This window comes from Calonectris borealis, chromosome 11 (genome assembly GCF_964195595.1).
Source record: "Calonectris borealis chromosome 11, bCalBor7.hap1.2, whole genome shotgun sequence".
NCBI lineage: Eukaryota > Metazoa > Chordata > Aves > Procellariiformes > Procellariidae > Calonectris > Calonectris borealis.
Window position 1 is genome coordinate 20,670,558 of NC_134322.1, and position 14,264 is coordinate 20,684,821.

The 14,264-nt window shown below is 44.5% G+C and overlaps 1 protein-coding gene across 5 annotated transcripts in view; it reads left to right on the plus strand.

Moving 5' to 3' along the window:
• Positions 1-13,778: 13,778 nt before the first annotated feature.
• Positions 13,779-14,264, plus strand: part of UBE2Q2 (ubiquitin conjugating enzyme E2 Q2) — a 51,610-nt gene continuing 51,124 nt past the window's right edge. Inside the window, exon 1 of one of the 5 annotated variants that reach the window (XM_075160419.1) lies at positions 13,779-14,238. In XM_075160419.1, coding sequence (XP_075016520.1) covers positions 14,053-14,238 — 186 coding nt within the window. In that variant the 5' untranslated portion in view covers positions 13,779-14,052. The remainder of the gene's footprint in view (positions 14,239-14,264) is intronic. The other 4 variants (XM_075160417.1, XM_075160420.1, XM_075160415.1 and 1 more) reach the window with 4 other exon arrangements.

Genomic DNA, 14,264 nt, shown 5'->3' on the forward strand with positions numbered 1-14,264 from the left:
GAAAGGCTCTGTTTAGGTCAAGAAGAATTCACTGCCTAGCTGCCATAACAGGCTATAAGCATGTAATGACTACTTTTAAGTGTGAAAAAATATCTCTCTGTAGCTCCTCTAACGCATATACAGCACCCAGCATTATTGCTTGATATGTGGCTGCCTGGAGTTAACTTTCAGAGGAGACTCAGCAGTTGCATTTTGGGCTGTGAAGTTCTCGTGTAATGCTGTAGGCATCAGGTAGGAGTGATTGCTTTTGCATGGGTATCTGCAGCTGCTAGAAAACCTGTATCTTCAGAATGTAGCAAATACATGAAATCAAAGTGTTGGATTCAAAAAGGAGATTTGTGGATGAGTAAGTCTGAAGTTCAAGCATTTGCCTCTTAGAAGGTTAACAAAGCTTTTAAAAGGCTTTGCAGTTTTAGTTGGGGTTTTTAATTGGAGCTAACAACAAAAGCTCCAAACCCCCTGAGAAATGTGTGCAGGCTTGTCTTCCACCCAATCCTTCCCCTGAAGCAGGGCAGGGAGAGGCTGACCTGAGAGATTTGTTTCTCCTGGATGTGCAGTAAAGTTAGGCATTCAGAGAGATTTTGGGTGGCTGCTGGGAATGTTTCAAATCTATCCCAGAAAACAGGGCAGGAACCTGATGACTGTAGCTACAGCCGCACCCTTTAAACAAGAATACAGTTCTCTGCTGCCCTGGGAGCTGCACTGTTGTTTGCATTTGCAGCAGAGTGAGTGGAGGCAATGCCACTGAAAAAGAACAGGAACACTAGAGACCCGGTTCGTGTTAAATGACGGTCTGCAGCTTAGCATGGTGGCGAAAGAGGCCCTTTTGATGATGTTACTGAGGCTATTCTGGGAGATACTCTTCTGGCTGCTGCTGAACTGGAGTAAGAGCTTACTGTCTTTGGCTTCTTCCATCCCTCATGGTACGTTTTGCTCTGCGAACGTAACTGCACATATAGTCTCTCCCTAACCTAGTTCTGTCAGAATGATGCAGGTTAAGTATTTTTTTACATGGGAAAAGTAGCCTCAAGGCCAGGTTCTCTCGCTCAACTTCTATTACAATAATAGCATGCGACATTCATATTATGCTCTGCTCAAGTGTGTGTGATCAGCTCCTGATTGAACTTAATGCCTCTGTAAATAAAAGAAACAGAGCAAAAAGCATGAGATTTTATAAGCAAATAGTCCCTCAGAAATCTGCACGGTTCCTGGAAGAGTTAACTCATTTAGAAACCTTTTAGTGGGCCATATTGATTACATGGATGTGTTCAGAGCAGCTGTGGATATTGCAGTAACAATGAACTGAGGCAGTTTATCAGCACATCAGTTATTTTACTGGTATAAAAAGGAGCTTTAATTGGACTAACGATGATGGGCTCAATCTTATGTTGAAGCTATCTGGCCATCACAAAATTATCTCTCAGTGAGCTCATCTGTTTTGCAAGGAAGAAACTCATAATCTCGTAGGATGGAAGATGTGCTGGCTATTTATAGTCACTGATTTTATTTGTAAGAAATATCATGACTTCACAAGTGCAGTGGCACTAATCTCCTTGGTAAAGCATTTATCCTAATCTAAAGGGAGCTGTTTGCTACAAAGCCAGCCATGTACTTAAAAGGGCCATTGAACAAATTCGCAATGCTGCCTCTCATTTGCCTGTAAAAGCGGCAGGTGAATCAGTGTGCCCTGAATGCATAGCAGCCCGAGAGCCAGACTGCTCTCTGAAAATGAGACAGTGAGACAGAGAAGACAATATTCCTACCCAAAATGGCTGCAACTAGCTGAGATGAAAGTAGGCAACAGCATATGAGCAGCTGAGAACATGCTACAGCCATCCGGCTGCAGGTGTGGGTTTAATAGTTTTCAGTTTAAAAGCAGGCTGCTGTTATTACAGCAAGGACAGTGAGAGAGTTTACTGCTTCTCAGGTATTTCTACCCTGTTCCAAACTAGCTAGTCTGGGGTAGCTTTTAGTACTAAGTAGTATGTATTTGATGTTAATACCTGCTCCCAAGGGATGAAAATACCATTCTGGTTACGTTTGTAGAGATCACTGTGAGGACCATAGAGCTAGCTGGAGGACATCTCCAAGAGATCAAACATGCTCACAGCTGAGCCAAATGGAGAATGAGTTAATCAGAAAGCAAGGATGGAGTGGAGTTTCTGCTGAGAGGAGCAGCAACCCAGCAGAGATCACTGCTGGGATGGAGGAAGGAGACTGTGGAGGTGAGACCTGCTTGTACTAGAGTTTTGTTAGCAATTTCACAGGCACTCAAGTTTTCAACAGGATAAGGAGCCAACCCCATAGGACAGGTTGTGGGTGCAGGGAACAGCGCCAGGGCTGTGAGGGCTCTGAAGGGAGGGAGTCTGGCTCACAGCACTGGTGCTGACACTCTGTACCTGGCTCTTGGTTTCTTGCATTGCAACTGCAGTATCCCTCAGCTATCAGCAAGCTCCTGGGCTGCAGCTATGCCTGAAAGAATAGCGCAGCCCTGAGTCTGGATTAGTTTTTCTCCTTGGAATCTGCAGCAATAGAGAGCGGAGCTGCGTCCTTCACTCGCTTTCAGCCTGGTCTGCTGAGGCCTTCCCCTTCTGGTCAGTGGGGCCTCAGTGATTCCACAAAGACAAGCAGATTCCTACACAAGGTACGTACAGGATAAACTAGGTCCACATCAGTTGAAAAGGCCAGATGTAGTAGTGTTCCTTTAAATCATAATCCTTCGTGTAATATCACACTTAGTTGCTATAGAAACCATGGCATCACTAAGACTTACAGCTCTTGATCCAGCAAAACAGTTGAGCATTTGCTTTTAATATAAAGTATGTGCTTAAATCCCAATTATTTCTATGGCACTGCTTGTGTGCGTAGAACAAAGCCTGCACTTTAATTTTTTCCTACATGAGAGTGATATGGCCCAGTAAAACCTTCTGGTTGTTTAGTTAAGCCAAAACAGCGTGCATGTTTCACAATCATCAAAATTACCAGTACAGGAATGGTCTAAAGAGAGTCCAAACAGAAGGTTTTTAAGAGAATATGTTGGAAATTGAATGCTTTATTAGATCACATCATTGTCTCTGCTTCTACAACCTGAAAAAGCATTAGAATAATGCTTTAGAATAATGTTTTTCATAATTTCTTCCAGTACTTAGGACACTGGATATCTTTTAATTCTATTGATTGTATGAAGAGAATAATTTTTTTTTAATGACTCCAGAAAATATATGCGTTTGATCATAATTTCAGTCTAACACAAGCATTCATGCTCCCAAATTAGATAACTATTTTAATATAGCTGCTCACGTGGTATTTTGTATTTTTCTTTAAAGACTCAGTTTCTGGATTAAATATTTAAGAACTGCTGTTTTCATTTTCAGGTATGTTTTAGCACTCAAAGTGGCTGAGAAAAGTATGAAGACATCCTTATGTCTCCAAGAAAACAAACAAAAACTGGAGACAAATTAAGAAAACCCTGCATGTATTTTAGTTCAAAGATCTGGGGTTTTTAAAACAGTTGGGTCCATAATTTATGGTTCTTTGAATATGTGTCAATGTTGAATGTTCAGTTCCTGTTGCAAATACATTTGAAAGATAAGACATAATATTTTACTCATTTACAGTAACTGTAGTCTTTTGTTCCCCGGATCATACTACGAACAAAATACTCAGAGTACCTCTTCAGTGACTAAATGTTGCCCTTCAGATAGGGCCTCATTCAGAGCTCACTGGACTTGATGGGCAGGCTTCCACTGGAGCTCAATGGGCTGTTTATCAGAATTAGACAGGTGGTTTAGTCTATATATTCCCAGTTCATAATTCATATTTATTGGTCCCATGAGTTGTATGGAGTTGTTGCTATTTGGGTAAATTGGCTGGCCAATTTGGGTAACAAAACAGTGAGAAGCATGAGTTCAGCAACATCGGGTCCATTAAAAGTTAATGCTTTGACTAATTTCAGCAGTTGATAGCTGGACCTCCACACAACTGTTACAGCTGTTCTAGAAAGTTACACATTCGTGTCTACGCTGTATTTGTGCCAAGGAGACCTGTTCTGCAGATCTTTAATACATGAAGGTGGTAGTAACTCCACAGTGAATTCAGTGCATTCATGACGCTTTTTGCCAGCAGAACAACAATAAGATCCCAAAGGCGTAAGCTTTTGTGGAAATGAAAGCAGAAGGTTAATAAATGTGGCTGAGTCACAATTCACTTCTAATTCAGAGAATGCTTGTGGACGAATCTTCCTGCTATTTATGGAGCTCCACCAGCTGGTAAATCACTGTGTGTTTCCAAAAGCTCTTATTGTAAAAAGTTACAATTTTGTGAATGGAAAAAGGGTTTCAAAATGTTACTGGCTAATCTCCTTGCCTGGAGAGGACGGTATAAGCCTTTGTATAACTGCAAATATAAATCCATGAGTATGCTGTTGATTTTGCTGGCTCTAGAGTACCTGGACAAAAAGACATAATCTCATCTGTAAAAACATTTTATTCAATAGCATGATTGATGTAAAGAATGAATAAGAATTTCTGGTCAGCCATATTTGCTCACAAGGCCAACAGCCACATAGAGGGATAGTACCCCAGATTAGTTGTTTGGGTTAATATGACTCTATAACTGTAGTTAATTTAAGCCAGGTCAGCTGTCAAGAAGCTGAGAATGAGACGGGGAAAGGGGACAGTAAACCACTTTTATACTTACGGGGCTCATGTTCAGTTTTGACATAACTCATCTGAGTCTAAGAACTCGCACCGTTTCAGTGCGTTCCCTGCAATCCATTGTAGGCGATGGATAAAATAGGATTGACTGTCCTAAATGCTTGAAAACAATTTCAGAGCACAGCAAAGGGCCACTGCCTTCTTTTATTGGTATGTCTTCTATTATCTTCAGGGTTGTCAACATTACAGGGGCTTTTTTTTCCTCTCAAGCACACAAACTATTAACACCCACCAGCCTCGGTGAGCCTGTACCTGCTTCTCCTCCCATGTCAGTGCAGTCGGGCAGGCTGCACCGAGGGGCAGCGCCTGGCCTGGGAGAGCCCTGGAGCTGCAGGGACCAAAGTCCCTTTGGGGAACTCTTGTTTTCAGTCCTCTTCCTGCAGCAAAATCGCTCGGCGCTAGGTGGTAGCGTGCGCTCACTGAAAAACGCCAGCATGGCTAACAGGGCCTGACAGAAATCCTCGCTGAGCCCAGCCTTGTCAGGGCTGTTAATGCTGTCAGGAGCACAGCAGAAATTAAAACTGGGTTACCAGTGTGGCAAGACTTCGCTCTTTGAAACATCTGGGCCCGAAGAGGTTTCTGAGCAGTCTCTAATCAACATATTTTTCCTACAGCTCACCTTATCCAGCTTGTCTTGCCACCATGAAATCACAGCCTTTTCCCTTGGCCTTCCCCACCGTGCCCACCTTGGGCCACCCTTGTCCCCCCTTGGTGGCCACTCTTGGCAGCTCTCCTGCACTACGGCATTGCTTCCTCAGAGATTTCTAGAGTCTCTCTAGAGTCAAGGTGGCAGGAAGCTTTGGGCCAACATTCAGGTTGTGTTTTCTTCTTCCTGGTTTAATTTCATTTTTCTTGCTTAAATCCCCAGCTTCCTCTGTATATCAGTGCTAAATAATCCCTCTCTTTACTTAGTGCTTGCAGATGTTGGGAGCCAGATCACAAATGCAGGGCTGTGCAACTGCCTGTACTATTGGTTATGTGATACAACCATGTGCTAATGCAGGGAGGGGATGATAAAGATCCTTTAACTCCTTCCCTCCAGCCCTGTTCCTCTCCTCCTGTCCCTGTGGGAAGCTAGTGTTTCCCTGTTTAACTATCCTGTAGTTAAAGTGTTTATATGAGACTGGTTCTTCAAGCCAGATAAATCTTCCTCAGCCAGGTAGGGGACAAGTTAAGACTCTTGTCTAGAGAAAAAAATCACCCTGATGAGAGTATTGCCACACTCTGCATTATTGTAGGTGTCACACGGATGCTGTGTTGTTCTGAGCTTGCTCTGTGTTGTGCCGAGCTAAAGCGAGTGCAAGTCAGATCTAGGATTGGGGGGTGTAAAGGAGGATCCTAATGGACATTGGCTGCATCTGAGAAGCTAGCTCTGACGTGTTTAGTCCTTTTAAGTCCCACTTCAAAAATCTGTCCTCCAAGTCCCACACTTTGCTCTGATTTTCCATATTTTTCTACCAAGATCACAGTTGCAGTATTTTAGGTGCAGTTTTGCCTCCTGTGTTTATAAAGGAGCTTTCCTTTCTTTATGCAATGATACTGGCAAACACCACCTAACTTTATACTGACCTTGCTCTTAACTGCTTCTTGAACTTCTTGGACTGTTTAAATTTGATAGAAACTTAGAGTAAAATATTATGTTCAACAAATTTTCTAAAAATCAGTGACTAACTAGAGGAAAGAAAGTGTTCCCCCTTTTAGAAATGTTGATAAGACCCCTGGTCTTACACTGTCCACAAACCAGAGCTCATCTGCACATACATAGAATATACTGGAAAAAAGAGGGAATCTTCTCTATAAAAACATTTTCTTAAATAAACAGGTTGAAGTTTATTCTTTTATGGAAGAATACAATAGAATATACCAGGCAGGATAGATTCTGAAACCAGCCACAGCATCTGTTCTGTCTCCCCTGGCCAAAACAGGTGGTGAATGTGGATGGAAATATGGAGAATCCTGTGGTAAGAAAGAAGTGTGGAGACATGGGAAGGAACTGGGAAATGGTGAGACCAAGTGAGATGCAGTGTGAGGGTGATATAAAAATGTAATCTATAGGAAACCAGGATTCACTAGGTTTGTGGCTTATAGATCAAGGGGATGGGTTTTTTTACTGTTTCTGATTTTTCTGCACTTCTGGGAATGATTTCCTTGTCCTCATTGTTATTCAAAATGCCTCTCTGTGTCATCTGGTAATTCCATCAATGATAGTCTCTTCTAGATCACTATGAAAGTCTTGAGATCAACTCTAAAACAGCACTACCATGATCCATTTTAAACACACCAAGTACCCTTCCCTGCTCAGTAATTTGCTATTTTTATTTCTTGTTCACAATTCTTAAGCCAGTTCTCAAGATACGTGGGTGCTGTTATGTCAAAAGAGATGTGAATTAATGTTATATTCAGACTTTTGTGATTCAGTCTTTCGAACATTTGTTTAAAGCCAAGTATGTTGGTTCTGCTACTTCCCTTTTACTCACTAATGTTGTAAATCTATAGGAGGTTCCCTTCCTTATAAAGTTCAGGGCAAATATAACTGCTTGTGAGTCTGTTATCCTTCATCTGTTTTAGTGGCTTTTTGTGCTTAGAATTTGTTCTAGCAGGAAGAGAGTCAGATTTACAGAATGGTAATTGCTGGGATCATTCTTTTCTGAGGTTCGGTCTTGCATTTTATTCTCTGAGCCTGCTGTTTGCTGTGGCTTTTTCTCAGGCAACTCTTCATACTTCAAGTCATATTTATAACAGAAAAAAATGTCTTATCTTTTCTGTCCTTCTTTCACCCATAAAGATACATGGGTTAACTTTCCAGTTGTGCTTCACCAGGTTTTTTTCAGTGCTGTATCTACCAAACTTGATTTTGTGTGTTTGATATTTAGAAGTTACTAGATGCAGAGTATGTAAAAAATCCCAGAGCTTGGTAGATCTTGACTTGCAGTCTATGGACCCCTGTGACCTCCAAATTAGAGAATGATTGAAAATCACTGGTCTAGCTTACCAATATTTTAATTCCTGTGAGTACTGTGTGATCTTGGTAAAGCATAGCCTGTCCTGTTGTGGTGATAGCGAGAAAAAACTCTTATAATGTGCACTAGGGAGCAACTTAAGATCTGAGATTAACTGATTCCCATAAAACCTTCAGCATCAGCTCAAATAGACGTGCCACCTCTCTTGCTGCTTCTGTAGGCGCCGTGGGCCCTGAGCCTCCTTCCATCGCCCCTCTGCTCCACGTCTCCTGCGAGCATTCTCAGCACGGAGGGATGGCCAACACCCGAAGTATGGGCTCTGACAGCTCCAATGGCACTTTGCCTGCTCCCCTCGAGGAAGGAGGGTGGTGTTAGGGTGGGATGGGACATGGCTAGACACAGTGGAGTTGTGACTTTATCAGTCTACAACAAGGCTGTGAACAGGGCTGCTATAGAACTGGCCCAGAATCCGGGTGACTTGCCTCTTCTCAGACAGCTGGGTTCTGTTGATAAACAGCATAAGCAGGACAAATCCCAGCACTGACACCAGCTCACTGTATAACTTCGATGAAGTCTCTTCCAAGTTTGTGTCAGAAATTAAGTTAGCTGAGTTACTGCAGTGCTAGACCATGGTCAGGTCCTAAGACTATCTGTACACCCGGTTCTGCAGAAATACTACCTCCAAAAACGTATGTGACTTCCCCCACGTATAAAATGAGGCTGCACCCTATGCCTGTTTTGGTGTGATACAGATAGGGTTAATGTTTGTGCAGCACTTTAGACATTCTGTTGAGGGTTTGAACTGAGAGGGTACTGTCACAGGCCTCGCTTTGTTCCCCAAAATCTAAACTTATCTACGGAAAGTAATGAGTGAATGAGAAGCCCTGAATGGTATGGTTGCTGAGATGCATTTGATCGGTGTTTTCCAGGCTAAGTGACGTCGTGATATCTGGCTGTGCTTGCAGAATCTGAAACAATAACTCTGACCTGCCCAGTTCATCTCAGTGCCTGCCAACTCAGATGCCCTGTGCTGATATTTTAAATATAGATGAAGTTAACTATTTCACTGCCTATCAAAATAAGAAAAAAGAAAGAGGATGACGGAGCTGCATATTCAGCTGTGATTAAGATTGTATCTCAGCACTGTGAGTACTCGACCTGGGGATCTGCCCATTTCCCTGCCTCCCCCTCCAGCCAGAAATGTATTTAGCAGGACTGAGCCGGGCATCTGACCTCTGCTCCTGTCCATCCCTTTTAAGCTTCTGTGATGGCAAGGGAAGATAAGCTTGCTGAGCCCTATAAGGCTTATGACTCTGTGTGGATCCCAGGAAAGGGGTGCAAGTCCTAGGGAGTCCAGGGAAGGTGTGTTATTGTGCTCTGAACAGTGCTCCATGCAGCTACCTCTTCCTTCACCCAGTTGGGTTTGGAAAAATGATATCACGTTTTCCTTTTTTCTCTAGCTTGTTCTGCTATTTTATTAAATGGCATGCCTCGGATATGGCTGCATGGTTCCTTATTACTTTAATAGATGTGCTTTTCATCTGTTCTTAAGAAGCTATGTGAGCCATAAAGGAGAACACTAGGCGTATTCCCTCACTGTGCATTTTAAAGTACGTGCAAGGAGTTTGGTTTCTTATGTGTTTGTACAGTGGATTCTAATCCCCATCTGCAGCATTGCAAGACTGTGATTAACATGGCTTTGCTGTCCTGTGACACCTTTCTGCTAATAAATTAATTCCCACAACTTTCATATGGAACAAAAACATATCATTAACCTTGCTTTGCAGACACTATTCAGCTTTTGATTGTTCTGAAATATACACTGTTCAGTAATATAAATAAATATAGCCAGAACTACAAATCCACAAACAGTAATGAAATCTTCAGCAAAAGATTATTGCTGTTTCCTGTATAGGGTTACAAGCACTCCTCAGTGGCTGAGCAAAAACACCCTAAAGAAGGGACCTATTTGACTCAGTTACTGACAGCCACATGGATGGACTCAGAAGAATTATAATTGAAAACTACTCTCTGACCATCCTGGGTAAAGCCATGCTACTGTTTTTTTTTTTTAATTTATTTTTTTTAATGTTAAACTCATGGCCATAGTATTTGAGTGCCTGTGGACACCTCCTTGACCTCTATCCCTGAACATCTGGACAACAGTATCACTATCTGTCCAAAGCTGCTCTAGGATAGATTGATTTTGAAATGCCCGCCCTTAACTGTTAAAGCCTTTAAAAGTAAAATAGATATTTGAGGGACTAAGCAATCCCATGTCCACTGCATGCCATGCTTCTTGAAACTGCATTGTCCAGCCATTTCTTCAGCTCTTATGCACTGATGTATGGTTTTTCTAAAATGCTTTGAAAGTGACTTCATTATTGAAGCAATTACTTTGATGCTGTGAGCTCAGAAGTTGATGTGAAAGCCTGGCTTTGGTGAGCCAGACAGCTTGGATTGTATCTTGGAAAAGCAGGATCCTCTTGAATCTTTCTGCCTTTGCCCAAAGTTTTGGGTAAGGTTCCTGCCTTATCCTTCTCTTTATGGGTATCAGGTATTATTTGTCTTTTCTAGTCTCAGGTTCTGCTGCTACCTGTGAAAAAGTTTGTCTGTTCTACCCCAGGATCAGCTATTATCAAACTGCATCATCCATCACTAAAACCAATTTACACTTCCTCCCATCTCATTAATTTTATCCTTTTCTTTGTCTTTCTGCTGAGGTTCAGGGTTACAAAAGATCTGGACCTTCCTTATTTCTAAAATGGCAGTTCCTTCTTTGGTGCCTGCCATTTCTCTCAGGAAAGTGACATCAGAATTAAACAGAAAGACCCTTTCTAAGGGCTAGGCTGTAAATGAGAGAAGTGAGGTCAAAAACAAAACCATAAACTATTCTCAGAGAAACAAATCAATCCTCTGCAAGGCACAAACTGAACGTACAGGAGCTTCACTCAGGGGTAAAGCTGGAAATACAGCAGACCTGGAAAAGGCATTCAAAGGAAGAAAAGAACTAATACAGACTGAAATTCATCTGTGCTCTGGAACACAACTCTTGCTTTCGTCAAAGCCCATCCATCCTACATCATTGTTCATTTCCTTCATAATGGCTCATCTTTCCTTCAGTTCCCTTCACTCCTTGCTGTTGGCTTTCTGTCTCACTATCTCATGTGCCTAGTTGATGTGTTGGAGACAGGCCTGGCAGTAAATGCTAATGGGAAAGACAATTTTGGTCTAAACTGTTTGCCTCCTTTTTTCTTGCCAGTTCTACTCAAGGAAACAATGAGGAATCTGCTGTTTTTTCTGAGAGTATCAGTTGAAGACTCTTACAAAACTTGTTATATTTAAATGAAAGGGAGGGAAAAGAAACAAAAGAAGGTTATGAAGGTATGTTATCTTCATAACAGAGAGGTTTGGCCAAAGTTCAGATCCCTGGAAGAGGAAATCTAGCTGTATAATAGAGAGAGGTTCCCATGATGTTGACGATGTACGTGTAGGAAGAAAGGTAGAAAAAAATTATGCTTACAGGCAATATAGATCAAGGGAACTTAGGAGCGTCTGTAATTACTAGAATCTGATACAGGGTCTTTACCAGGATTAATTTCTTTTATTACCCGGAGATGTCAGGTCTTCCCCTGTGTGCATTCATTTTGGTCTTTGGGAGACTCAGGATTTCCTGAGTCATCTTGTAACCAATGTGAGATTCATGTCAAAGCCCCATGGCAAGTCCCTGAAGGAAGAAATAGGAATGAGTCAGGCATGACAAACAACTCTTTACACCTCTGAAGCAGCCTCTGTATTCCAGAGAGCAAGGCAGTCCCAATGAGTTCTCAAGGTCTTATCACAGAAGTGAATTCACAGGCGATGTTGCAGCTTGCACAATGCCTACTAAATACAGAGAAGTGCAACAGAATTTAGGGGAGTGGTGGCTATGCAGCTGCATGTTGCTTCTTGAAGCCTGCAACAAAAAGGCAGACTGAAGGAGCTGGGGAAAGTTCTAGACTAGACTTAAACAATATATGGCTTGCAGGACACACTTGGCTGATTAAGCAATTTGTTTGGCCTGCCAGATGGTTAGGAGACACCGTGATGTTTGGATCACTGGGTGCCTGAGAGAGGTTCTCATGCCTTCCACCAGCTTGCCAGCTAGTGCAGGCGTGGTGTCCCCCCAGCCAGCACATACGCATCTCTCGGCTGCGCAGCTGCCAAAAAAAAATGAGGTGTCACAGTTAACGGAGAGGCAGAGGAGAGGGAAGGCAGATGAGAAGACAAGGAGGATGGAAGACCAGAGGTAGTGATAGAGGCAGTTCTGGTAAGGTATGATGAAAGGTGCAGTTTGAACTTGCTAAGCCTACCCACCTATCTGCTGCAGTGAGGCATTCTAGGCCAAAATCCTATCGTATGATGGAAATGGGGCTGAGTCACCAAATTCATTCCTCTGCTGTTTCATGCATCGCATCATGTAACGCCTAACAAAGTCTGATTTGTTTAGTTTTGTCTCTAGTGTTCCCATAGAAAGGCTCTTCCAGGCCCTACCTTTCTAATAGGGAGAGTCATAATTTTCTGCTGTTTATTTATAGCTAATTTGCCCTTACACTTAAATCTTCCTTGATTTCTCAAAGGTCTTCACCCTGCCTGCTGATGCATTGGCAGACATCAGTCATATCTGCTCTGTCTTCACTTTGCAGGACGTACAGTCTGAGCCACACACAGTTCAGCCCTTCTAGGAAAGCTGAGTTGCACACACTGTATAATAGGAGTCTTTGAAATGATACCTGAAAAAAATAGGTCTTTCAACTCTGTGGACTTTCTGACTTTCTGGTATCTTTCATTCAGAGTATTTAACCAGTGTCAATCCTTCCTGGCGTTTTTGTAGCAAACTGTGTTCTTTGCAGCGCTCTTTGCTGGAACGATAGAAGATTTCAAGCCCACAGATCAGTAAGACTTCCATATGCTTGGAGTTGGGCATGTGCATAACTGTTTTTCTGGATCAAGATTAGAGTTCTCACCACTTGACAAGATTCAGCTTGTGGTTTGTGAAGTGCTGCCAGTTTCTCTGAAATTAAAGATTTATATAAAATATCAACATAAAAAAGAAAAAAGGCAATTCCCTATTCCAGGTTTGTGTGTGTGCATGTGGGTACTGCATTAATTAAAAGCTGGTTGGGAAACAAGAATGATGCTCTGCAACAATATTACTTGTATCACAGTAATCTCTGTGTGCCATATGAGAGTTGATCCTTGTTCCCAAAGAGCTGTCAACTGTCTATAGACAAAACCAAGATGGAAAGGGACAAATAAAGGTGCAGAGATGATTTTTCCAGCGTTAGGAAGTGACAGAAACAGAGGGAGCATCTCTTGATCCCTGAATGTAGCGAGTATTCACTTTACTCTGCTTTCATGCTTCGTAGTGCTTTTTCTGGGCGTAAAATGTTGTACAAACAATTACAGAGGAACTTAAATGCAACATTAATAATTTTTCTTGGCCGCTGTATTGCTTCTTTTCAGCTTGCAGATCGACACCAGGTTTTATCTGTATTGATCGTCAGAAACATCGGGACAGGAATTCCTGGTTTGTGTTGGCTGACCTCTAGGAGAGCTGGAGGGCTGACAGGGCGCTGAGATGACAAGTGCAAACCCAAGCTGCAGTTTTTCTCAGCAAAATAAAAGCGCGGTGAGGAAGGAAGACCGCGTGCCCTCCCGCAGGGCTGAGCAGTAGAAGAGAAGGAGAAACACGGGTAAGCAGTCGCTGCGGTTCGGCACCGGGCTGCCGGGCGCAGGCGGGGCCGGAGGGCTCCGAGCCGGGCGAGCGGAAGGCAGCGCCCGGGCAGGGGTTGGGGCAGGCGGGCAGAGCCTGCAGGGTGCCGCGGGGCAGCCTGGCGGTGCCCGGAGCGGGCGGGCAGCGGGGCGCCGCCGCGGGGCAGCCCGGCCCGGGCCCCGGGGGCGGTCGCGGCGCTGACCGAGGGCGCTGGGGCGGGCGCGGGGAGGCGGGCGGCGTCCCCGGGGGAGGAGCGGGGGGCCGGCCCGGCCCGGCCCTGCTGCGTGTGTCCCGGGAGCGGGGCCGGCCTAGCGGGAGGAGGGCAGGGCGAGGGCGGGGCGGCTGGCGGGCCTGGCCCAGCCCGCCGGGGAGGAAGGGGAAGGGAAGGGGGAGCGGGCTGCGCTGTTGCCCTTTTAAGCGAGCGAGTGGGTGCAGGAGGCTGGTACAAAGGGAGCTGCCGCCGCGCTCGCCGTCCCCCCTCCGGCTGGGGCTGCCCCGGCCCTCCCGCCATCTTCCGCCCCGCAGGCGCGGCCGGGGCCAGGGTCGGGCCGGGCTGAGGCGGAGGGAGGCGGCGGCAGAGCGGGCGAGGCGGCGCAGGCCCGGGCCCGGAGATGAGGCCAGGATGTCGGTGTCAGGGCTCAAGGCCGAGCTGAAGTTCCTCGAGTCCATCTTCGACAAGGACCACGAGCGCTTCCGCATCGTCTCCTGGAAGCTGGACGAGCTCCACTGCCAGTTCGTGCTCCTGCCGCCGCCGCCGGGCTCCAGCCCGCAGCCGCCGCCGCCGCTCACCATCCACTGCAACATCACGGTGCGGGGGCCGAGCGGGGCCGGGGG